Source organism: Bolinopsis microptera, chromosome 6 (assembly GCF_026151205.1).
Source record: "Bolinopsis microptera isolate Bmic1 chromosome 6, MBARI_Bmic_1.0, whole genome shotgun sequence".
Taxonomy (NCBI): Eukaryota; Metazoa; Ctenophora; class Tentaculata; order Lobata; family Bolinopsidae; genus Bolinopsis; species Bolinopsis microptera.
In genome coordinates, this window is record NC_087077.1 from 2,523,219 (window position 1) to 2,547,503 (window position 24,285).

The window sequence follows — 24,285 nt, forward strand, 5'->3', positions numbered from 1 at the left end:
TGTTAACCTAGCTTAAAACACCCGCAGAGTGCCCGGAACTGTTAACCTAGCTTAAAACACCCGCAGAGTGCCCGGAACTGTTAACCTAGCTTAAAACACCTGCAGAGTGCCCGGAACTGTTAACCTAGCTTAAAACACCCGCAGAGTGCCCGGAACTGTTAACCTAGCTTAAAACACCTGCAGAGTGCCCGGAACTGTTAACCTAGCTTAAAACACCCGCAGAGTGCCCGGAACTGTTAACCTAGCTTAAAACACCCGCAGAGTGCCCGGAACTGTTAACCTAGCTTAAAACACCTGCAGAGTGCCCTGAACTGTTAACCTAGCTTAAAACACCTGCAGAGTGCCCGAAACTGTTAACCTAGCTTAAAACACCTGCAGAGTGCCCGGAACTGTTAACCTAGCTTAAAACACCTGCAGAGTGCCCGGAACTGTTAACCTAGCTTAAAACACCTGCAGAGTGCCCGGAACTGTTAACCTAGCTTAAAACACCTGCAGAGTGCCCGGAACCAGCGCAGCTCACAGAAGGAACAGGAACCCAGCACACAACCCTCTCCTCCGTCACAACAACATGTCACGTGACCCATATTCTGGTCGGCTCAGCGGCCCGAGAGTGTGGGGAGGATGGGCAGTGGAGCGGGGACCCGGCCTCTTGTCATACTGGTTCCTGTGATCTAGTGACGTGTCCGGCGTATTTCAAGTGTGGTTCTGGAGATGGATTTGCTAAATGTGTTCAGTGTAAGTGGATGGTTCTTATATTGAATCCTCCAATCTGAATATGTTTCAGGCTATATTAGTTTCTTGAGACGCCTTTTCTTGCTTTATTCGTAAGACCGAGATTGGAGAAAATATATTGTTTATAGCACCGGGCCTATTTAAATATCTCCAATTGTTACCTTTGGATGTCATTTGCGATAAATATTTGGGTGATTTATTTCATGATTGCGTGGCGAAATTGATGCCAGCAGTGAAATTTATTCTGAAATGGTGAATTCGATTTCAGTTATAGAGTCGGACTTTGAAGACTTCTTATCAGCTTGTCTTCAACGCATTCAATACGAGGATGATTGTGATAAAGAAATTGCAGAGATCGAAGACCTCATACCCGATTCTTTCATCCATAGTTTTGCTAACTCGATATTAAAGGTAAATTATCCACCTGAATCTATTATAATTTATAATTGTGTATTATACAGTTCACGGAAAATAACACTAACAGTCTCTTTATGTCTGCATCGGAATATCAGTTTTTTGGACCAATCAGGAGGTTTCCGTAATATAACACTCGAATGAGTCTCTCATCTATTACAGGTAAAACTGGATGGCAATACTCAGCCCTACTTTATCAGCAAGAAGTTTTTAAGGAAGATTACCCCAAGAGAAAAAGAATTCTCGGAACAGTTCATGACAAGTACAAAAATCTGTTCCATTTTATTTTTGAGTACAGCTCTGTTAAAGCACAATTTTTGACCCAATAAGTTGATTGCTATGCTTGAAGAATGTACCTGTTATCCTGAAAGGAAACAAATAATAATCACTTCTGGATAATAACGACAATTTGTCTCATCTCTTTAGTGATAATAAAGATAGTAGAGCACTACACAGAACATATCGAAACCTTGTTATACCGAGAGAACAGGGAGGTAAAACTGATCAGTTTATTATTTTAAGTTTAAAAACACGTTTATTATACCCTCCTTAATTATCGTAGGGCGTTTTTTGTATAGTTGTCGAGTTCACAAGTTAGCTCAACTCAAACTCTGTTAAATTAATTTGCTAGTATAATTGTGTTATGACTGTCCCGCATCATGATCAGGTTCTTGTCGCGAAGTGTATGCTGATGATAAACTCAAATATCAGAGCTATTCAGCACAAGAACACAGAAGAAAGACCTACAAGAACCAAAAAAGAAGCACGGCAGGTTAGTTTAGTTTTAGATTGTACTTAATCAGCTTGCTAATCTCGTCGCTCTGGTCTATTTTCAATTTTACTATTTCTCTGACGTTTTTAAGGAAGAAATAGTACGAGGCCGCACACAGGATTTGGCATGCTCTTTTTCCGTCGTGGTTGTTTTACAGTCGCTTCGTTTCGGCTTCGCTATAATATTCAAAGTTTTGCAATACTTATTAATATTAACTAACTTTATCGCTCTCCACAAGTTTTCCAAAATTTTACTTCAGGCCTGGCTAGATGCCAGCAAGAAGCATAGAAATAACCCCGGAAAAAAGGAAACAAAGAATCCTGCTTACTCTGGTATACATTCTGGATTATGTTAACCCTCAAGCAGGTGGCTCAAAGATTAATGCAAAATTTGATCGCATCGGAAAAAGATGAATTGTAGCTTTTTATTTTAATTTAGGGTATCAACGTTTATTAATGATTAAACAATTTTGCTTTTACATTTTAAAAGATTACCACACCGTTTATTTGATGAAAACATTTTTAGATCGTGTATCTTTGAAAATTTTAAACTTTGTTAATATAATTTATTAAAACATGGTTGTGTCTCACTAATTTTTATTCAATCATCAATGCAAATGTGTTATTAACATTTATAAATTATATAATTATAATCGATTTTATTGATGATTGACTGGTTTAGATTAAACATTACTTTACAATTTACATCACACATAAGTCATACTCATAATTGATAATGTTCCACGAATAATTTTCTACCATTTAGCAAATTAAACGTCATTTTCTTTTGGCTTTGCTGATTTACGCTTTTTAGTTTTCATAGTTAAATTTTCTTTTCATCACAGTTTTCTAATTCTCCTGATATTTAGCTTCCAGTACCTCGATGCGATTGTGACTTGTGTTATATTATTGACACTGACCTCGCTGATTGGTCACTGGTCAAAAATTCGATAAAAACTGTGAAATTTCGATCATAAAACAAAACACCGGCAAAAATGAAAAAGCTTCAATCCAAAAATTTGCAGCGCGATGCATTACTGGGCCGTAGTGAATTCATTCCCGATCTCATTTTCAAATCCTGGGATTCGGGAATACCGACCGAAATAAATCCCGGGATTCCCGAAAATCGGGAAAAATTTCCCGGATTCCCGAAAATCGGGAATTTACCGAACATTGAACATTGAAAGTTTGTTAAAACAAATGGTGCGAATCCTGGAGTTCGACTACGAGTTTCATAAAAGTGTACTTGAGTTGTAGTGTGTAGGTTTATAATCTACAAGGACGCGCGCCGAGTTGGAATCGTCGACATAATATTTGAAACAAATATTTTACGAGTGTCACCCGTTAATACTTGAGTAGTATAAAGTGTCAATTGCCATTTTGATTAGAATCGTTAAAGATTAGTTCAAAACATTCAGTTTATCCATTCAAATGAAAATGCACATCTTTTGTCAAAAGAACCTCGCAAGAACTTTTACATCGTCACCTGAATTCGCAGTAAACTCGGACATGTAGCTTTGTTTGCAAAAAGTAATAAAGTCTGAATGATCAATTGTGAATCGACGTGTATAAACGAAACCAACTCGCGCGCAGCAAAGCAACCACACTCCACAAAACTAAAAACAAAGTGGTCGGATCAGGCAGCTAGCAGTGCTACTGCTAGATGCGCGCATATATTTTACAACAGTACAACACTAGAGGGTGCACCATAAAAATAAACTTGCTCGGATTTTAAAAATTTTTGTACCATTGTTTTCTAGAGACTGTGAGAATTTTCACAATACCAAATTTGTCATACCTTTTTAGAAAGATCAGTGAGTTTCGCCTAGGTGCCATATTTGATGGTGCGCGGCTTTTGGAGCAAAATTAGCTGTAAAAGTCGCGTAATTTGACCAAATTTGACCAAATTTGTTGATTTTTGTCGTATTATTTGGATATATCTTCAGTTCCTTGATTGACCATTGTTAATGATTTGGCCCGGCGCGCGCTACTTCGTAGCACTTGCCGTCGGGTAGCATTTCGAGAAGAAAGCGGCGCGCGCTACTTCGAAGAAATTTAGACGAGTAACATCCGTCAATTCCTTGAATGAGATCATTCTGAAAATTGGCGACGACCTTCCAATAGGGCTTTCACAACTGTCCGAAAAATTTGTTGGATATCGGAGTTGATATAGTGATCAAAATGGGGCAAAATACGCTGCTTTTAGCTGTAACATAATTTTTGATGGTTGGATATGCTTTAAACTTTTCAGATACTTTCCTTGTAAGTTTATGAGTAAGCTTACCAATTTTTGTTGCAATCAGAGGTCGGGAAGGATACTTAATATCTATTTGTTTGAAGAAAATTGTGCTGGCCGAAATTAGCGCTAAAAAACCATCATACAGTTTACTGGGCCGCGCTCAGCCTGTCATTCCGCCAAATCTTTATTCGTTAATGAACATAATAGCCTGGGGTCCTCAGGTAACATTCAGTCGGCACGCGCGGCTCACTGTCGATGGCGCACTACCTAACAACACGTGCAACGTAACATGAAATATGAAATAAAAGCACGTGTGGCGATGAGTGTTATATCATGATTATTTATTACCCAGCGTTTGAATCGAAGATTCGAGCATTAGCTTGACGGATGTTACTCGTCTAAATTTCTTCGAAGTAGCGCGCGCCGCTTTCTTCTCGAAATGGCCCGATGGCAAGTGCTACGAAGTAGCGCGCGCCGGGCCAAATCATTAACAATGGTCAAAGCATTAGCAAACTAATCTAGGCGCTAAAATTATTAAAATTACATTGCATAAGGTTTCCCAAAATTCGGGATTGACTTCACTACTGGGCCGCGCCGCGCATCTAATAAGGGGCCATTTAGTATCTACTTATAGGTAGTTTGCTAAATAGGGGGAGGGGATGGTTTTGGAATTTCGGACAACTCTGGTCAGGGGAGGGGTGGTTTCTAAAAATCTGGACGTCCGGAAATTTTGGCAAAATTAACAACAAAAAAAGGTGCGTGACACAAAAAATGTGAACTTGATCATGTGACTCGCGAGGACAAACGTCCTGTTGAAAATTGATCACCTCTAGCGAGCCCGGCAAGTGGTAAGGTTTTTTGTTTGGCTAAAATTTTGTTTGGCTGAAATTTTGTTCGGCTTAAATTTTGCTTGGCTGACCTGATTACATGTAATGAATAAAGTAAAGTAAAGTGATCAGAAAAGCTAAAACTCTCGTTCTAACACAAGGGCGGTCGTACATACATACATACATACATGATACATACAGACAGAAATAATCTTTCGAATTATACATTACTAGAAAAGCTGTGGTCACTGGGAGGAAGGCCAAGGTAATAGTATTCTTGGATAGAAATGTTTTTATCGCATAAAAAAATATCCATCCCAACTGAGGATACAGCCGATTTAAATATAAAACACTTTAAACACAACGTAATTACCACACAACTGAACAAAATGCTGTTCCAACAATCATTGTAGGTGTGCATTCCAACACCGTTGCTATGCAACCTTTGATTTTCACCTAACTTCTTATTTCTCATCAAATTTGCACGTGGGTGGTGGTACGAAGAGAAAGTTTCGAATCATAATAGAGATAATTATAATGGTATTATTATTATTAAATCTAAAATAGCTAATAATTTAATCAATTATTAACAGGCCCCTTGTGGGCAATAACATACGCTTTATAAATTATATAAACAAATTCAAGTCTATTTTCCGATTTTGCTAATTGTCTCTTTAGATCTGTTTCGGTCTTTAGTGGGAGTACCCACATCTGCTGGTTGAGAATGCTCAACATAACATTCATGATGCTTGACTGCTTTATTGACCCGGGCAGGCACCGGGGGCATCCCAACACCAGTGCGTTGGGACATAGTGTTGGTCTGTTTCAGGATGTGTTAGATCCCAGAGAAGCCGCCATCTCCTCTACTGCTTTAGCTCAGCGGCAGCATGAGCCCTGGTTTCCTGCCACATTGGTACCTCTGAAAGTACAGAAAGGTGGTGGATTTCGGGGTCCAGGATCCTCCCTCTTTATTCTTTAAGGTGTTATCATTTCTCAGAGATGTTTGCAGAGTTTTTGTTTTCTAGTCTATTTAGTTGGCTAAGTCCTGGAGAGATTCATTTTGTTCCCAAAGAAATTCGATATTAGAACTTCTTCTAGAGTTCTAGATAGGAATATGAGTCAGTTGGTAGGGGAGCCAGTGAAAACGTGTCAAACAGTATATATACAATAAATTAAATCAAGTGATGCAATTGGCAGAGCACAATCGTAAATCCTGAGCAATAGATATCATCTATCCCTCGTAGCTCTTCTCCTCAGGTATCAGGTTGAAGGAGACATTGGATATAGGGGCAGTCCATGCCTTCTTTGCCTTTCCACGTACACCTCTAACAGCTACTAGCACACTCCTCATTATATCCATGCTCAGGCGTGTCCTGATGTTACACATCACCTGGCTGTAGTCCTCCTTTGTCTTGGTGGCTATCAACACAGCAAGTCTTCTTATGAAACACTTGGCCTCCGGTGCCATTCCTCCTGTAGTGGTAAATACAAGGGGGACGAATGACCCTTTCTCCAATTGTAGCACTCGGTTCATGTACTGGTTCTTTTTCTCATTCTCGTGCAGAGTGTAGAGCTGTGGCATGGTCTTTCCTTGATATGTAGGCGATTTAGGATTGAAAATGCGCACATCAAAGAAAGTCCTCTCAAATGTGCTCCACACTCCTCTTGCTGATATATCAAGCCTAGCCTTATCAGCATTGTTGCCCTTTTGTTGGAAGTTGGCCGATTCTATAGGTGTTAAAAGGGGCTCAATCCTCACATCCTTGGTCACCAGCCTAAGGTATTCAGCAACGGAGTCTCTCACGTTGTTATGACGGTAGTTCACATACCCCCCTCTCTTACAGCTGAGGATATGATTGTGATCATTCTTGGCTCCGCAATCGCAGAATCTTGGGGTGTTAGGGATGTCCCAACCATACCGGAGATGAACAGCATCTCTGAAGTCTTGCTTGCTGTAAGCATACCCTAGCTGTTGAATGGGGAGACATGTTAGCCAAGCTCCTGACCCATGCTCTTGTACCAGCTGCAATGACTCCCTGGTATTCTCATCCACTTCACTCATTATCTCAGCAAGCTCCTTCTTCAAGCGTAATTCTTTAACTAACTTGAGGCAATCTACTCTGCCCTTTATCTTAATTTTATCCAACTTCATCAGGGATGTCTCCTGGTGATAGATAAGGTCAACCAGCTCCTCTGTTATCTTAAGTGACGTCTGGTATTCCTTCTCCGCGATCTCTACTGGATTAACAATACCAAGCCCCCCTAATCTTACAGGTAGCGCAAACATTCTCCTGTGCAGATCAGACACATTCCTACCAATAATTGCAGGGATGAACTTTTCTCTTATACACTTCTCCAATGGGATGAAGAGGTCTTTAGTGTCTTGGATGGTACGCATCACAAAGGTCCACCGATGACATAGGGCTTTGGTATACCCTGATAGGGCTGCCTGAGGTTCATCGAGGGCAATATCTGACAACTCTTCTACATCCTTCACCCATTTCTCTACTTTCTTTTTTACATATGTCTCTCTAGCCTCCTCTCCACCTATCACTGCTCCCAGATGACGCTCCCCATCACATGTGATCTCTATACCAGTCTCTCCAAATAAAAACGTGGCTGCTGGTAGTAGCGATTTTTCTTTTAAGATAAGAATAGTCTTCACTGCTTTAGGGAAGTAGCCTAACTTAGGACCGTTTACACTGAGTAAATCCCACCACAGCCGGAGTTTCTTCAGGGTACCTGCTGCTGCAGAGTCATCTGCATACCACGCTTGCATCAATTCTCCTAACTTTGTCACGCTGGCCAGGATGTTGATAAGAGGACGAATACCGATAGCATACTCTGCCATTGCTGCCACATCCCCTTGCGTTGCCCCTTCATCAGAGTAAATTATCTCACACGAATATGTGTCGTTGACAATGAGTTTGGCTGATTTCTGATAGGTGTTTTTCAGGTATTGGTGAAACGGAGGACATAGCTGCCTAATGTTGTGAATAGCTGCTTTGCGATTAAGCCTGTTAAACGCAATATCAGCATCAACAAGAAGCACTGCCTCTGTCTTAGGATCTTCCCATGTCCTCTTAACTGCTCTGATGGATGCCTCAATGCCTGACTCTAGCCCAGCACATGACTGAAGAGGTCCTGCAGCCTCTTGTATATCATCCTTAATTACCCCAATAACCACCTTGCCAACAATACGCCGAAGAACCTCTCCTACCCCCACCGGCCGTACACCAGGATTACCTCTCTTATCGTCACCCTTATTCAGTGGTACCAGTCTACAGGCCACAAACTCATTCAGACTCTCTGGGTTAACATCCTCTACACACAAACGCTTTGCAAATTCAGCTATTGCACCGCAGAGTTGAAAAGGAAGTTTCCCATACGCTTTAGAGCACAAGATGTGCTTCCACCCATCTGCATCCAAATGGGTTGGGCCACCTGAGCCCTCAACTAGCTCTGCCGATATTTCAGCAAATATCACCGACTGTGCCTGAGGCGCTGTTATAGGTAGAAGGATATCAGCTGGAGGTGTCTCAGCTTTAGGATGTTTCTCTTGTAATAGACTCTTTATCTTTCTATTTAATGTGTGTACCCCAACAACTGAGTCTTCGTTGTTGATGAGCTTCATGGCCTGACATACTTTACCCACCATCATTAACCTACTAAAGCCTTTCATTTTTGATGGATCTTCAGACTTTTTCCTTCGTTTTAGCTTCTCCTGGATGACACGAGCCTCATCCATGAGGGAATTGAGGTCGCCATCCTTCCACTTTTCTAGTCTATCTACCAGGTACTTGGCATTGTCTCTAGCTTTTGACTTAGATGAAGGCTTCTGTAACATAATAGGGATAAATATATGGACTAGCTGCAATGAAAGACTCTCCCAGGCCGTTTTATTCACAAACAGGTACAAAAGTCGTGTCAACTCTTTGATAAACTTCTCCCCACTCTTACCCCTTGGCACCATAAACAAATTCCTACACCACGTAATAATTTCATCATATATCCCCGTAAGTTCTGACCGTATACACCCTTCCCCAGCCATGGTACCCCACATCAGATTATTTGATCTATTCAACTGGCAGCAGTCACAGTACCATTCATCATCTTCACTGATTTTATGATCCTCATACTCTTCATCACTCATACACAAGCAGGCCTTATGAATCCAAACCTCGCACTCCTCACACTGCAAAGCATCTACATGCCATTCAACTCTGGTTTTACATATAGGACATATGTCATCTATCTTCTCCTTCTCCTTTGGTCTACATTTTTTCTTCTTATCAACTCTTGTTTTATGATTGATGTTTACTTCTAGGACTTGAGGTCTATTTAACAAGGGTTTCTCTGTTCTGATGTGGCGCCGAAAGTCATATCTCGAAGAAGATGATTGAAGTTTGATAGAATTGGTTGAGTTTAATACTTTCTGATTATACACAGGTTCGTTAGTACTTTCTTCTTCAGCTTGTCCGTTGGTCTCTACATGTTCTGTACTGGCTGGGGCACTATCAGTGTGCCCCGTTTGCCCGTCCTTGTTTGCCATCCCTGAACTCAATAAATGTAATAGATTTGTAGTGTTGTAATTAGTTTAATTTAGAGTCAGTTGGTAAGATAGCTTTACGAAATTGTGTACGATTCCTTTTAAATTCTGATGATACTTTTGTATTTCAGGGCAGCTAACAACAATAGTATAATACTAAATATTTGTATTCCATCTTTAGTTCATTATAGTTTTGTAATTTATTTAATTATACTAACAATATTTCTTAATTATAGGTACAGTATAATGAAAGCTTCTGTACTGGATCGATACAAAACAGCATGTGCCACAATGGGAATAGCTCAAAATTCATTCATTTGCAAGGGATTGGAGAAGCCGATTCTTCATGTAAGGGTTGGCAAAATTCAGCCAGAAGAATGGACACCTATCATTAAATGTTTGGAGAACAATTCATCTATCACAGAGGTTATTATAGAAGCCACAGTTCCCACCCACTGTGCATATGTGAAAAGATCAACAACTCCCTCGTTTACTTTGACGGTGAAAAACCAATTCATGAAAAGTCTTTCAAGCTGTCTAGTGTGCTCTTCTGCAATTCATAGGCTATCCATCATTAGTGTACCCTTGAAGAAAACTCAGTTAGAACATTTATCACGGGGTTTGTCAAGAAACCAGTCCTTGGAGTTTCTTTGTCTGAAAGGATCTGTCATAGGACAGAAAGCGTTCAACGAAATATTTGCCACAGTAAGAACGTCGTTGAATATAACCCATCTCGACTTTTCTTACTGCAAATTGTCAGATGAATCGTGTTCCCACATAGGAGCTTTACTTAGGTCTCAAACCTTGGAAAGACACACACAAACATGGAAACACACTTTGCGCTACAATAATCCAGATGCAGCAAATGTGACAGGTTTAAAGCGAATCACATTGAATGGCAATCCAATTGGTGATGAGGGTTGTGAAGTTATAACAGATGCTATGCAAGATGATTATTGGATCAGGGCTCTTGATCTTCAACAGTGTGATATAACGGATGAAGGTGCAAAGCTGTTTTTAATATTGCTGGAGGATAATGCTTGTATATCAGTTTTGGATTTAAGGATGAATCCACAAATCAAAGATGGTAAGTTGTTAGAAAAGATCAATGATTGTTTGGGTCGAAACAAACAAAATGATGCAGAATGTTTTGCTGTTGGGGAATTACAGGAAACTAAAAAGGCTCCAAAACCAAAGAAAACTCCCAGGCGAAGCATCTCAAATATCAATCTTAGAAACTCACTGAATGAAGCTAGAACTCCCAAAAAGGCAAACGAATCTAAAGCCCCTAAGAAGGTGACTCAATATGAGAATTATTACAATTCTATGCTTAAAAATTCAGTTGTTAAGAACATTGAACATTTGAATGACATATCTTTACACAATGACAAAGACAAGTTTTCCCCTATTCTGATTCACCAGACCCCTCCAGTAAAGCAGGCTGTTGCATCTAAACAACAAGAGGAAAAGCAGATTTTTGCCATGCTTGATGAATTAAAAAATGACTTGGAAATATACAAAAAAGAATTATATCTTGAGAAGGAGAAGACCAAAGTCTTGCAAAGTCAAGTTAATGCCCTTGAAAGAGAGAACTTGTTCCTTAAAAACCAACAACAGATTGATAAAAGTGAACTAGAACCAGAGCTCTTGGATACTATTGAAACATCCTTCAGTCAGTTTCACAATTTTCTCGATATGCTCAAACAAGCTGGCTATGGGGACCTTTGTCAACTTGTAAACAAATAGATCTCTTTTTTTGGGAATTTTATTGCTGATAATAAGTTTTCTGATTCATCATGTAACTGACTCTGTATTAGCTTTAAAAGTAATTATTGTGCTGTCAGTAGTTTAGTGTTAAAGTACATTATAGTAACTCCAGTGAATTTGTGGGTAACGCATGATACTTAGTTATTTTTACTCTGTTATTTATTGTTTAAACATTTGGGTGACATTACATTTACGTTTTATCCTAATCCCAGTGACAAACGTTTTGAACGAGATGACCACTATACGACACTGTTGCTGGGATCTTTAATTTGTGAACTGTTTGTTGTATTGTAAATTGTTATATTGATAATAAAGTTTTATTGCATGATACTATGATACACGTCGTACTCATATCCTTTTATTTTCTTATGATTAAAATTATTCCACAACGATCTTAGAAAGTGAGCTTATGACCTTGGATTATGTTCGAAATATCCCGTACCTTTAACTTTGTGATAATATGTTAGATGATATTTTAGTTGATATTTTTTATCCCTAATAAAAACCTCTTGGTCAGAGCATTCTCTAGGGTCGCAATGTAATGTCTGTGTTTGTGGAGGAACGTCTCAGATGGTTGGAAGGAAAGTTATCATTATCTCTACCTGTCAAGACAGAACAGATAAAGACGCTGTTTAGTGATTCTTGCAACAAGTTAGTAGTGTTCAGTAGGTAGTTAGTTTAAAGTTAGTAGACACAATTCAGTAGACACAAGTTAGTAGACACAAATTAGTAAACTTCTCTGTTTAATTTGGTATACTTCACTCATTTAGATGGTAAATAAAGCAGAAAAAACGGCGTGGTTCTATTGATCATGAATCGTTAAAATTGTAATAAATTACACTAGTTACATAATTGGGGTATTTGACAATTAGCTGATTGAACTCGTTTCAGGGATACACTACTTGACTTTTTAAACAATGAAGACATCAGAAGACTCTTTGTGGGTGTGGAGGGTTCAGTGGTCAACATCTCGCTCACCCACCCTCCTTCCTCACAAAAATGCCTCGTCTTTCTCAAGGGGGGACACATCGGCAAAGTCAGAAAAGATGCAATAGAAGAAAGTATCACGTTGTTTGACTTGTCCAAGAATTCGGTGGAACAGATAGAAGGTATGATGGATAGTGTGTTCGTGCCACTGATCCTCACAGAGGACTCTCATCGTGGGGAGAAGATGATGGAGAACTTGCACAAACTTGCTTCTATCCTTCAGATCACTGCTGGAAACGAACGGGTATATTACGACCTATGAAAAACTACATTTTATAATGATTGTTTGACGATTCAATTTGGAAGAGCAAGCAACAATGTATTCCGCTTATTTAAAGAAATATCATTTATAATGCATATTTCCATTTTCCATGTTAGAATTGACAATAATGACATGTTCAAGTTAAAGGTTTCTACAGTTTTCTTATCTTACTAAGTATACATACATCCTTTTTATTAAACCTGCACTTTCAGGGAGATGTAGTGTTACCAGTACCCCTACTAGACGTACTACTAGAATCAGCAGTTGTCAACAACAGCGTCATTGTCATCTTGGAGACAACCGTCATCTCCTGGACCAAGCAGATCAGAATTGCTCTCAAACTTGATCTCGACAAAGCTCTTAGAGCTCAAAAAGTTGTAGGACCTTTGGCTGAGCTCAAAGTAAGCTACTATATCTAGTTGAATGGGCGGATTCTATTTTAGGTTATCAAAATGTTGCATTACAACTCCATCAAGTAACAAGAGTCTTCATGCACTAATAATATTTTGGATTTTTAACAGCTATTGCACATTGAAACTAATTTCTTAACTAGTAAACTGATTTACTTTATCACCTGCAATGCGGGTTCCGCATCTTATTACACAGGAACACTTAAAATTATTTGTTTTATAGAAGAGTTGAACGTACTCTTAAAAAAATAATTTCACTAAGTAATAAACCTTCCAAGGTCTGGGAGGAAAGACAAAGCAAGTTGAACTCGATCCTTGAACAACTTGACTGTCGGCTAGCCACTCAGATTCTGAAGGAGCTGGCTAACCTGGGAAATGTTTACGCTAAGTCGTTTACCGTTGTTATCGACGATATAAAGCAGGTAAGCCTTTCTGCTTTCTACTATTTTATTTTCAGCTCAAAAGTTATATTGATAGATTATTAACCGTACAATTTGATATTTCAGTTTCTCATTCAGGCTCATCTTGTATATTAGCTAGTGTTCGTAGCAAAATCTCAATATGTTATGTTTTATGCTGAGCATGAACATACGAACTTACAAACATACAAACCAGGCACTAACCGAAACAGAAGACAATATCATGTACCTCAAACCACTGGAGCCGTATCTGAACAAGCTAGCTGTGGTTACTACCACTGATAAATCAATTAATATCATCGCTCCCATCGTTCATCTCCTTGGTTAGTATTGTCATATTTTGAATATCAGGTATTTTTATGTTTAATTAACTCAATTCAAGAAGCTTCAATTTTTGCAAGAAAGTTTTCATTCGCTATAGAATCAGAAAATTAGACTACTTTTCAAAATAATAAAATGTCCAGATTTGCTCTGGAGACACATACTGTACTTTTCAAAGTAACAAAATGTCCAGATTTGATCGTACTTTTCAAAATAATAAAATCTCCAGATTTGATCTGGAGACACAGCAGATACTACCACGAACCACGAAACTTTAAGCGGCTGTTACGTCACCTGTCTACTTTGGTTGTGAGCAGCGCTCATCGCTTCGTGGGGGCTCAGATTCTCAGCAGCACCGAGAAAGCGTTCACAAACTTAAAACATGCTCTGAAACTCTGCGCTAAATTCAGAGGTTGGTTGTTCAACTTTGAGTGGATATTTTATATTTATTTAAAGTTGTTGCTTGTATTGTACATTATCTAAGGACACAAGCTGCCTGCATGAAAGGTTCATTGTTTCGATAGCATATTAACTTAAAATGTATTAATATTTCTAGCGATAAGAGTTTAATCATTGTTGAATTGTTTTCAGTACAACTTTCGGTAAAAGTTTCAAATTAAAGTTCAAGCTAAATACTTAGCATCTTACTTTAGGCTCTGAATTAGTATTTTCACACTTTAACGCATTTTTTGCACATGTAGTACATCATACATGTCAAATAAATCGAAGACTCTATTGCACAGGTTGTTATCTTGACAAGCGGGAGAAGTGTAACGAACACAACAAACAACAAGTCAGTCAGTACAACGAAAACAAGAAAAGTGAAAATGGAATTAAGATGGTTACTGGACCCTTCATAACCATGCACATGAAGAGACACCATGGTTTAATTCTTTGTACAGTACTTTGTACAGTACTTTGTACAGTACTTTGTACAGTTCTTTGTACAGTACTTTGTACAGTTCTTTGTACAGTTCTTTGCACAGTTCTTTGTACAGTTCTTTGTACAGTTCTTTGTACAGTTCTTTGTACAGTTCTTTGTACAGTTCTTTGTACAGTTCTTTGTACAGTTCTTTGTACAGTTCTTTGTACAGTTCTTTATAACCTCTAGAACAGTTCTGGAAAACCAGACTATTTACATTTTGCACAACCTATTTCCAAGCTATCTTGAGCACATCCCCCGCCCCCCAGGTATGTTTACTGTAAATAACCTCTCTCTCTCTCCCCAGGTATGTTTAGTGTAAGCAACCAGGATGCAGAAGAGAAAGATCCCGATATGTGGACCAACTCTTCGTGGCCAGCCCGCAACGCTCCTCCTTTCTCGATCCTGAACAGCTTCATGGAGAGAGCTAACGATGTGTTGGACCTGGTCCAGACCGCGCAGCACTTCAAGAATCTGGAGAGTGTTGCAGAGATAGGGGGTGTCGGAACAAGAGTCTTGGTGGGTACTGGGTTTTTTAACCTCACTTCATTCTTGATGATAACCATTATGTCTATCATGTCATAAACCTTACTTTATCGAACTCTAATACAACTTTTTGATGTTATTGACCCAATTATGATAATCGTGCTAGATAAAGAAGTAAAAAACGTTTTTTGATGAAAGACATTATGTAAATAACACACCCTGGTCCCCAACAGATACCATTGTGACGGAGATACACGGGAGGTTCGACTCAGCAATGAAGAGTTTCATGACACTGACAGAACAGAACGTGCTGGATGTCAGCAAGCAGGACGAGCTCTTCGAACAGGAGTTCTTCGAGTTCCGAGCTCTTGTCCGGGACTTGGAGAACCAGATGGCTCACGTTATGAGGATATGTTTTGATAGGTGTGCTAACACTTCAGCTCACATCAGACTCTTAGAGGTTAGTTGCGAGTTATTTACCAGCTTAATTAATCACCAGGGTAAAAGATAGAGAAATGTGCGATTCCGCAATTTTTATTTTTATTGCAGCCGTATGTTTCAACTGACTAGCTTGCAAATTATGTTCTCTTGGTCATTTTTGATAAAGCTTTGTTGACCACTGTGCTACTTATGTATGATATCCATACATAAATACTTCAAAGAAAACGTTAACTCAGAAAAGGGCACATAGCCAGTCAAAACCATGATTATGTTTATGACTGGCTTTGTGGCCTTTTCTGAATTTGCCTTTGAAGTTTAACAAACATCAAATGAATGGAAAAGTTCATGTTTTATTGTTTCTGTGTTCCGAGACGATTACAAACTACACTGTAGCTGTTTGTTTCTATTTTTACCGCACACAAGCAAAGTTTTAATACATTATGCGAACAATCCAGCATTGAGCGGCGAGTTTCTGCAAAGAGTGGAGTGACACTGCAACGTGCATGTGTCTGATAGTGCAATCGTGCATAATCCTATGATCTGCCAATATAATTATAATATGCTGAATCAATGCAGCTATTAGTATTATACAATTTGAAGCTATGATACGGCGGCTTAGCGGTGTTATTGCCTGTACTTGACAGCTAAAAGCTTCTGTAAAATTAAAATTTTCAGATTAAAGAAGAAATTATAATATCAAACCTTGGGCCTGGTTAAAGTAAAGCATGCAATATAATGTAGTGGTTGCTATGTAGTGGTTGCTATGTAGTGGTTGCTGGTAAAAAGAGGAACAAATAAATTCCATTATTAATGGATAGTGGGGATATTATCCTCGTCTTATCGATTGTATTCAGGTATTTGCTGGGGTTAGTGGCAGGGAGAGCGTGCAGCGTGCCTTATCAGACAAACTCTCCAAAATTGTATCAGGTAATAATATCATCCTATTTTAATCATGATTAACATTTTCGTTTAAAATATGATTACACAAGTGAGGTAATCCAAATTATAGTTCTCGAAAAAGACACGTCGATTCCTCCCAAAAGGTAATATAAACCGGACATGTTACCAGGTATGATGGACGAGGTGTTGGATGTTAAGGATATGTTAGACCGGAACATCTCAGCTCCAAACCACAAGAACATGCCAGACACAGCGTCCCATATGTGCTGGTTACGGGCACTTAGAGAGAGGATTGTTAAACCTATGGAGAAGCTGAGGGGTACTATACCTGAACTTCTGAGTAATAATGAGGTGAGTTGCACCGAAAACAAGTCTGGTTAAATGGGTTTTAGATTTGATTTTGAATCAAATAAAACTGTCCAAATAAATCAAATAAAACTGATTTTGAGGTTTGCCTGGCCTTTGCCTGGTCATTCTTGTTCAATCCTCAGCTGAACAGTCTAACTCTAATACTAATGGACAGTGGTGTCTCACGCACTGCAGCATACCATGTGAATAGCTTAGAATAGCAGTGAATATTGCACTGCATGACACATTCCATCCCCTGCACTTCAAATATACTAATTTCACGCGTTCTTACACTCCACTTTCCGTCAAATCAGCTAATATTAGATCGTGCACTGTCTGTATTGGGTCACGTGAGAGTCACGTGTTTCTTATAATATATGTGAATATAATATGTGAGCATTATATGTGGATTGAATATATATGTGGACCAGCTTCTGTAAAAAGTATATGGCTGAGATGTGTGGAAAAAGTAAGGCTGTGAATGGTGGCCTCTATAATATTGGAGCTCCTCACGGCGACATATTTACTGTAGTGAATGAATGGGCTAGTCCAGGGCAACTGCGAAAATTACTGATTGTGCTTGAACAGGTTGCATTAGATTATCGATTAAAATTATCGTAAGTGCGATTTCGCGTGCAACTTATAGAGGCGAGCGCCCTAAAAGTATTCATCGTGTTATATTTTTCTTGCAATCCATGAAATGATAATCTATGCTATCTGCTTATCAATTATAGTTGACGGGGTCAAGATCACATTTATTGGTTATCTGTGGCAATGAAAATCACGTAAAGCATTAGAAGAAGCGCGTGATTTTAACTATAGGTAGTATTAAGACTATGGCATACCTCTTGATCTGCACACTTGTTACAATATATCACCGTTTTATTATGTACTTGTTCACCGTTTTGATTCACTTTTTCACCGTTTTTTCACACAGTGTAACACCACCTCATACTTCACAGTTTTGGTTCGTTGACGAAGATTCTGTTTACTCGAACAGTTCAATACTAAAAGCAGCATTATACTCCAGCAGCACCATGGATCACCCACCTGTAATGCACCTTCATACTTCCATATCGTTACCTAGATTATCAGTTATTTTTAATTACTGAAGTTGTACTTTCATCTCATTTCAATCATTATCATATAACTATTATGTAATTAAATAATGTATTTAAATACGATTTTAAACAATTCACGGGTCAGACTGGACATGAAATTGTTTCGATAAAAAGCGATAGATCACCAAAATTAGGACTAGTCAGTAGTCAAGAGTTTCAACAAAACTCATTAAAACATGATGTGACAGGGCTGGAAGCTGCGTGTACAATACGACACAGTTCTAGCTGACATCGACGAGGCGTTGTCCAGACTGGAGCATGTCTGGAGGAAGGATATCAAGACAGAGCTCACTTCTAAACTTACCCAGAACTTGTACGTCAACATTGGAGATGGACCCTTGATCAAGGTAGGAGTTAAGTTAGTTTTCTTATTTGGAACATGTTGAAAGTTCAACTGTAATAAGGTGGCCTCTTTTTTAAGATGTAGGGAGGCTTGATTGATTTGATTCACTATCTTTTACTGTTGTTTTACTTTTAAGGATTTGTTCATCTTGATGACAAACTAACCAGGTCAATCTGGATCACTCGTTGCTGCTGGTACTGAAGGAGGTACAGTTCATATCAGATCCTGACAAGATTCCTGTCACTGTGCAAGCTCTTCTTGACCAAGTGGGTACCATAATTTCTAATGTTTTATAATTGAATCCACCGGGGAAAATTCCGAAATGATATTCCTGCCGGAATCGACCGGATATCCGGCTGATACCGGATTAGCCCAGATAATGGACGATTTTAATCCGTTATCGTTTTTTAATAAACACCAGAAATTAGCTGACGGATATCAAAATTAAAAGAATTGTAAAAAATATGCTGCTATTTTGGTTTTTTATAATGGTTCATTTATTGACTCTTTATTATTGATAATATCAAACGGCCAAAAAGAGTATCAATAGGCCAAAATAATATCAAATGGCCAATAAATGTACTGCTAATGGACGGAATTCAAACTAATCAGCCTACCCCGGGGCTTGTTATGAGATTATCCTGAACTTGCTTAATCTTTTACATTCCGTAACTTGCTTGATCAAAATGTCATCAAAACATCATAGATAATGGAACCACCACATATATACATGTAACGCGTTATTAATTCTATCACGAAACGTCAGTTCCATATTAGCAACAGTGCCGTGTATTTTCTAAGCTGTTGAGAAGGATATCTAATCTCTAATGACAGTGCTGAGTTACCAATCACATTCCTGACCATCCTCATTTGTATTGTCAAGTTCATTCCTTGTTCGATATCAAATTATCTCATACGGGAGGAAGTATATTAAATCAGGGTATTTTTGCTATTGTGTTTAGATGACTCCTCGAGGTAGCCTCACCACTCTTAAATCAGGGCATTTCTCAATCTACTCAACTAAATATTAGGGAAGTTGGTCGTTTAGCTCCGGACAGTCTATGCAACGTCTATGCAACGTCCGTGCAACAACAAAAGAACCGTCTATGCAACGTCTATGCAACGTCCCTGCACAATGAACACTCTATGCACACTCCCTGCACGGTCAGTCTATGCAACGTCTATGCAACGTCTATGCAACGTCCCTGCACAGTACCATATGAACACCGGCTACTAGCCGGCTACTAGCCGGCTAGTAGCCACTTTTGTAATAACAGCTCCTCAACTTCACATTAACAACCGGCTACTAACCGGCACTTGAAAAGTGGTCACTAGCCGGCTACTAACCGGCTACTAGCCGGCTAGTGACCACAAAGTGGCTACTAACCGGCTACTAAGCGGTCACTAGCCGGCTATTAGCCGAGCTCTAAAGCAGACCTATTAGTAGCCGGTTCTAAACCGGCTAGTGACCGGTTAGTAGCCGGTTAGTAGCCACTTGGTGGTTACTAGCCGGTTAGTAGCCGGTTAGTAGCCGGCTAGTGACCGCTTTCTAAGTGCCGGCTAGTAGCCGGTTTGGAACCGGCTACTAGTAGGTCTGCTTTAGAGCTCGGCTAATAGCCGGCTAGTGACCGCTTAGTAGCCGGTTAGTAGCCACTTTGTGGTCACTAGCCGGCTAGTAGCCGGTTAGTAGCCGGCTAGTGACCACTTTTCAAGTGCCGGTTAGTAGCCGGTTGGTAATGTGAAGTTGAGGAGCTGTTATTACAAAAGTGGCTACTAGCCGGCTAGTAGCCGGCTAGTAGCCGGCTAGTAGCCGGTGTTCATATGGTACTGTGCAGGGACGTTGCATAGACGTTGCATAGACGTTGCATAGACGTTGCATAGACTGACCGTGCAGGGAGTGTGCATAGAGTGTTCATTGTGCAGGGACGTTGCATAGACGTTGCATAGACGGTTCTTTTGTTGTTGCATGGACGTTGCATAGACGTTGCATAGACTGTCCGGAGCTAAACGACCAATGCAAGTTGCCAAATATTATTATCGGATCAAACCGGTGGGACATGTCGTATGACATCGGTTTGACGTATGACACAGGTTTGTCCTATGATCTGACTATTATCTCACTAATCATCCCCTCCTGACCTCGTGACTCTGCTAGCTACCATCACGTGACTATGAGATAGTAACTGTATCTCCTCATCATGATACTGGATCATAAACCCAAATCTACGATAGAGTAGCATCAAATGGTTTGTACGGAGTACCGTGCCAAATTCGAACGAACAGCGAGTTTAATCTCATAGGCTCGAACAGTAAAATAAGCAAGTGTGATTAGGACAATAATCGGGTTGATTCCGGTTCTAAAATTGATATCCGGTCTGGTTGAAAAAATCTGATACTAATAAAGTACTAGAATTGATATCTTATAATGTTATAGAAATTGCCTAATATTTCGACATGTATCTTTTACCTAAATTCAAACTTTGACTATTGTCTGATATGATCAGTTTCGTAAAAGTACATACAATAATTCAGGTGGATACGAACACTCTGAAAGTGACAGCAGCCAGACTGGAAACCATCGCCACTCACTACAACAAACTCCGCAGTAGGATCAGACCCCACGAGGAGCAACTCTTTACTGCTAAGATAGCTCAGATTGAGACTTTGTTGAGACAAGGTATTTGCTAAGATAGCTCAGATTGAGACTTTGTTGAGACAAGGTATTTACTGCTAAGATAGCTCAGATTGAGACTTTGTTGAGACAAGGTATTTACTGCTAAGATAGCTCAGATTGAGACTTTGTTGAGACAAGGTATTTACTGCTTAGATAGCTCAGATTGAGACTTTGTTGAGACAGGGTATTTGCTAAGATAGCTCAGATTGAGACTTTGTTGAGACAAGGTATTTGCTAAGATAGCTCTGATTAAGACTTTGTTGAGACAGGGTATTTGCTAAGATAACTCAGATTGAGACTTTATTGCTCCCTAACCTAATCTACAGTTGAATCGAACTAGTCTTAGTTTGTTCTTATAGTTGAGTGTTTGTATTTTAACATAGGCTTTTTCAGGAAAAGAATCTCTAACGTGGAAGAGTCTAGAAACAGATGATTTTATCGAGGAAGCAACATCCCTGCTGTTGGAGGACTGCTTCAAGAAGTTACAGGCAGTCCAAGCAGCACAGAGTCAGATAGAAGCTAAGGTGGCACACTGGCATGGGTACTTGTGTCAGAGCCTCTTTACCAGTGACCAGTCCTGCTTTATTGAGGATTGGATCGTAAAACAGAAAGAGGTTTGTGGAATTTAGATTTTACTTGCCTTCATGCCTCGTTCAGTTTAATGTCAGAGGGTTGGAGTAACGATCTTTAGGAATCTATATTTCTATTTATTCACCCTTCGAACTCATTATCTACCTGCCTAATATTTTTATCGGAAGCTAAACATAACGATCATTTAATTCCCTGGTACGTTGAATGATAAGCAGTTTTTAACAGATGTTAATGATGGTCAGGTATCAGAAGGATATGCAGTGTTAGCCAACATGTACGGAAGTAAGATTAGCAGTGTGGTGAAGGAGGTCCACAAGTTGCTGCAGGTGTCCGAGAACAGTCCAGCTTGGCAGAGTTACACTGCTTTCCTTGATAATCTTATCAGCACAGGTAATATAATGTGTGACAGCGTAACACTTTAATAATCGGTGACATTTTCAAACTATGTGACACTTGCATTGGCAAGGCTATGCTGCATTCTACCACTCTGTAATACCTTAGAGATAATCTACAATGTGTAACATCATCTCTCTACAGTCTGTAACTGTGTGACACTGTAACACTGTAACACTGTGTACTGTCACACTGTAACACTTAATTTAAAGTAAATGTTACACACCCCTGGGCCCTGAACCCCACCTTGTCCAGGTCTGGTAGCAGCAATGAGGGACGCTCTGACACAGCTCTACAACCTGATAGCACTGACTGACCCAGAGGATAAACCTAAGATACTGGTCAGAGTGGAGCTAGTGGGGGGTATGGTACAGTATCATCCTCCCATTGATAAGGAGTCTGCTGATATCAGTGTCCAGGCAAGTTGGGTCGTACTTGCTATTTTGTTGTTCTGTTCATTTTTTGTAGCATTTATTGATTATTCGTAATTATATATTATGGCAATTGCATGATTCCATCACAATACTTTTACTGACATAATTCAAAATGTTCAGGAGATGGTGTTTAACTGGGTAACCCAGATGGTAGATTACTGCGAGCTGATACCACGTCTGGTTCCAGACTGTGAGTCATACGCCAAGGTTATCGAGCAGACCCCAGAGATTGTGGACCTCATTAATAGTATCAGGGGTGTCATGGACGATAACCACCAATCCTGCCAGCTACTTCAGGATAATTTCATGAGGTACGAATTTGTTCTTAAATTATATTATATCAATTGAGATTGAATTGAGAGTTTTTGTTAATTTAATTTTTGTTCATAATGAGTCGGAATTATTCTCTCTCTGACGACGGGGATCCTTTGAAGATTACTCTGAATGACTCATGAGTATAAGTCGCTGCAATCAATCGTCTGATGTTAATGAACCAGAGAAGTTTTTCCAATCAATGGCAGCTTGGACAGTTGGAAGCAATTTCAGAACTACGAAATTCGGGAAACAAATTTGTGAATATGTTTGAGCCCCGTTCGACCACGGTCAGTTTATAATAATAAATAAAACAGACTATTTTGTATAACTATGTAAAGGAATCCTGGAACAACAACTTCAGTAATATTAATGATTTAAAACATCTCGAAATCTCACTAGCACGTGATACAGATATCACAAAAAAATCACAACTTTAAAAACATTTTAACATTCAAGTCTGGCCCTAAGATCGCCATCGACAGATTACCGAGTTGCGTTACCATGGTTACCATAGTTACCATGGTTACTAATAGAATTGCTGTATAAAAGCTACAAAATAGATAAAATTGCCCGGTAGCCTGGAAATAAAAGTTTCTTAGCTTTTGTGTCACAAGGTTGGATATTTTCAAGTTATGTTGTCGTTTTGTGAGAAATATCATTGTAAAATTTATTTTTCTTGTCCATGGATTGAAGATTCGTGTTTTAACCGCCGTAAACAATGTTGGTAGTTTTAGTATCTGCGTTGATGAAGGCTATCATGGAGCAACAGGAAGTCGAGAGTTAGAGAAAGCTTCAATGTTAGAAGGAGTTCAGTTGGGACCGTTGAGTACTATTAATGCAACGTCCAGCTCGTTATACAGCACCTGCGGGTATTTGTGTTAAAAGTTTAATAGATTGGGAGTAGGATCATTGATGTTAAATTACATATTGTTTGTTAAAGATTTAAGATTGATATAAAACTAAATCGAAGGGATTTATGCTTACCAGTGAGTGTTGCTGCGGAACTACGGGACTATGTGGGTTGGATTATTTGTCCTTCTGTTCAGCTTCAGTACTTATCAGTTGCTGTTCTTTTCAGTCTGAAGATGTTTCATGTTAGTGACTTTATGTCGTGATCTTTAATTTCATAGCTATTGACAAGGAACAAGATTTTAGAATGTTAATCAGTCTAGTAAAATGTATTTCTAAAGAGAGATGATAGGATAATCTTATCACGTGTTGATCACGTGTCGATCATACTCAGTGTGGGAACTGGGATACTTGTCATCTTTCCTGACTTTGTTCTGTCAGTGATTGTTGATTGGTAACCTCTGGTTCTACGGGAAGGTTGTAGCTAGGTACTAAAATGTGTTAGAGTATTAGAGTGGTAACTTTTTGATAAAATATAATACTTTTGGTTCGTGTGCAGTGTGCACTGTGCATTGAATTTAGGAAGCAACCTGCACAGATACAAATTTTTGTCATGACCAGAAGAGCTTTCCAAAAGGAAATTGAACAATTATAATAATGACATAAATTTTGGAAACATGAAAACGCACGGATCTTTAAAAGAATAAAAATAAATCACTAACGTAAAGAGTATTCAAACATAGGAATATTTTTTTAAACAGTAACAAAAT

At 39.2% G+C, this 24,285-nt stretch overlaps 3 protein-coding genes across 6 annotated transcripts in view; all 3 read left to right on the forward strand.

Moving 5' to 3' along the window:
- Window positions 1–2,491, forward strand: part of LOC134817001 (uncharacterized) — a 39,916-nt gene extending 37,425 nt beyond the window's left edge. For all 4 annotated transcript variants that reach the window (XM_063826062.1, XM_063826064.1, XM_063826063.1 and 1 more), the window contains 6 exons: window positions 496–735; window positions 1,001–1,143; window positions 1,309–1,408; window positions 1,573–1,640; window positions 1,814–1,918; window positions 2,178–2,491. In XM_063826062.1, coding sequence (XP_063682132.1) covers window positions 496–735; window positions 1,001–1,143; window positions 1,309–1,408; window positions 1,573–1,640; window positions 1,814–1,918; window positions 2,178–2,273 — 752 coding nt within the window. In that variant the 3' untranslated portion in view covers window positions 2,274–2,491. The remainder of the gene's footprint in view (window positions 1–495; window positions 736–1,000; window positions 1,144–1,308; window positions 1,409–1,572; window positions 1,641–1,813; window positions 1,919–2,177) is intronic.
- A 7,274-nt stretch (window positions 2,492–9,765) lies between these two features.
- On the forward strand, window positions 9,766–11,678 carry LOC134817096 (centrosomal protein of 78 kDa-like). Its single transcript, XM_063826202.1, has one exon. It carries the CDS (start codon window positions 9,779–9,781, stop codon window positions 11,276–11,278), a length of 1,500 nt encoding a protein of 499 aa, XP_063682272.1. The 5' UTR covers window positions 9,766–9,778; the 3' UTR covers window positions 11,279–11,678.
- Window positions 11,679–15,059: 3,381 nt separating this feature from the next.
- Window positions 15,060–24,285, forward strand: part of LOC134816424 (dynein beta chain, ciliary-like) — a 49,522-nt gene continuing 40,296 nt past the window's right edge. The window contains exons 1-12 of the mRNA XM_063825260.1: window positions 15,060–15,139; window positions 15,340–15,566; window positions 16,402–16,474; window positions 16,617–16,798; window positions 17,758–17,847; window positions 18,105–18,263; window positions 18,427–18,525; window positions 20,792–20,936; window positions 21,327–21,547; window positions 21,767–21,914; window positions 22,173–22,336; window positions 22,472–22,662. Of these exons, the coding sequence (XP_063681330.1) occupies window positions 15,381–15,566; window positions 16,402–16,474; window positions 16,617–16,798; window positions 17,758–17,847; window positions 18,105–18,263; window positions 18,427–18,525; window positions 20,792–20,936; window positions 21,327–21,547; window positions 21,767–21,914; window positions 22,173–22,336; window positions 22,472–22,662 (1,658 nt within the window). The 5' untranslated portion in view covers window positions 15,060–15,139; window positions 15,340–15,380. The remainder of the gene's footprint in view (window positions 15,140–15,339; window positions 15,567–16,401; window positions 16,475–16,616; window positions 16,799–17,757; window positions 17,848–18,104; window positions 18,264–18,426; window positions 18,526–20,791; window positions 20,937–21,326; window positions 21,548–21,766; window positions 21,915–22,172; window positions 22,337–22,471; window positions 22,663–24,285) is intronic.

Coding starts and splice junctions, on each gene's coding strand:
- LOC134817096 (XM_063826202.1), top strand. CDS start 9,779: ATGAAAGCTTCTGTACTGGATCGATACAAAACAGCATGTGCCACAATG.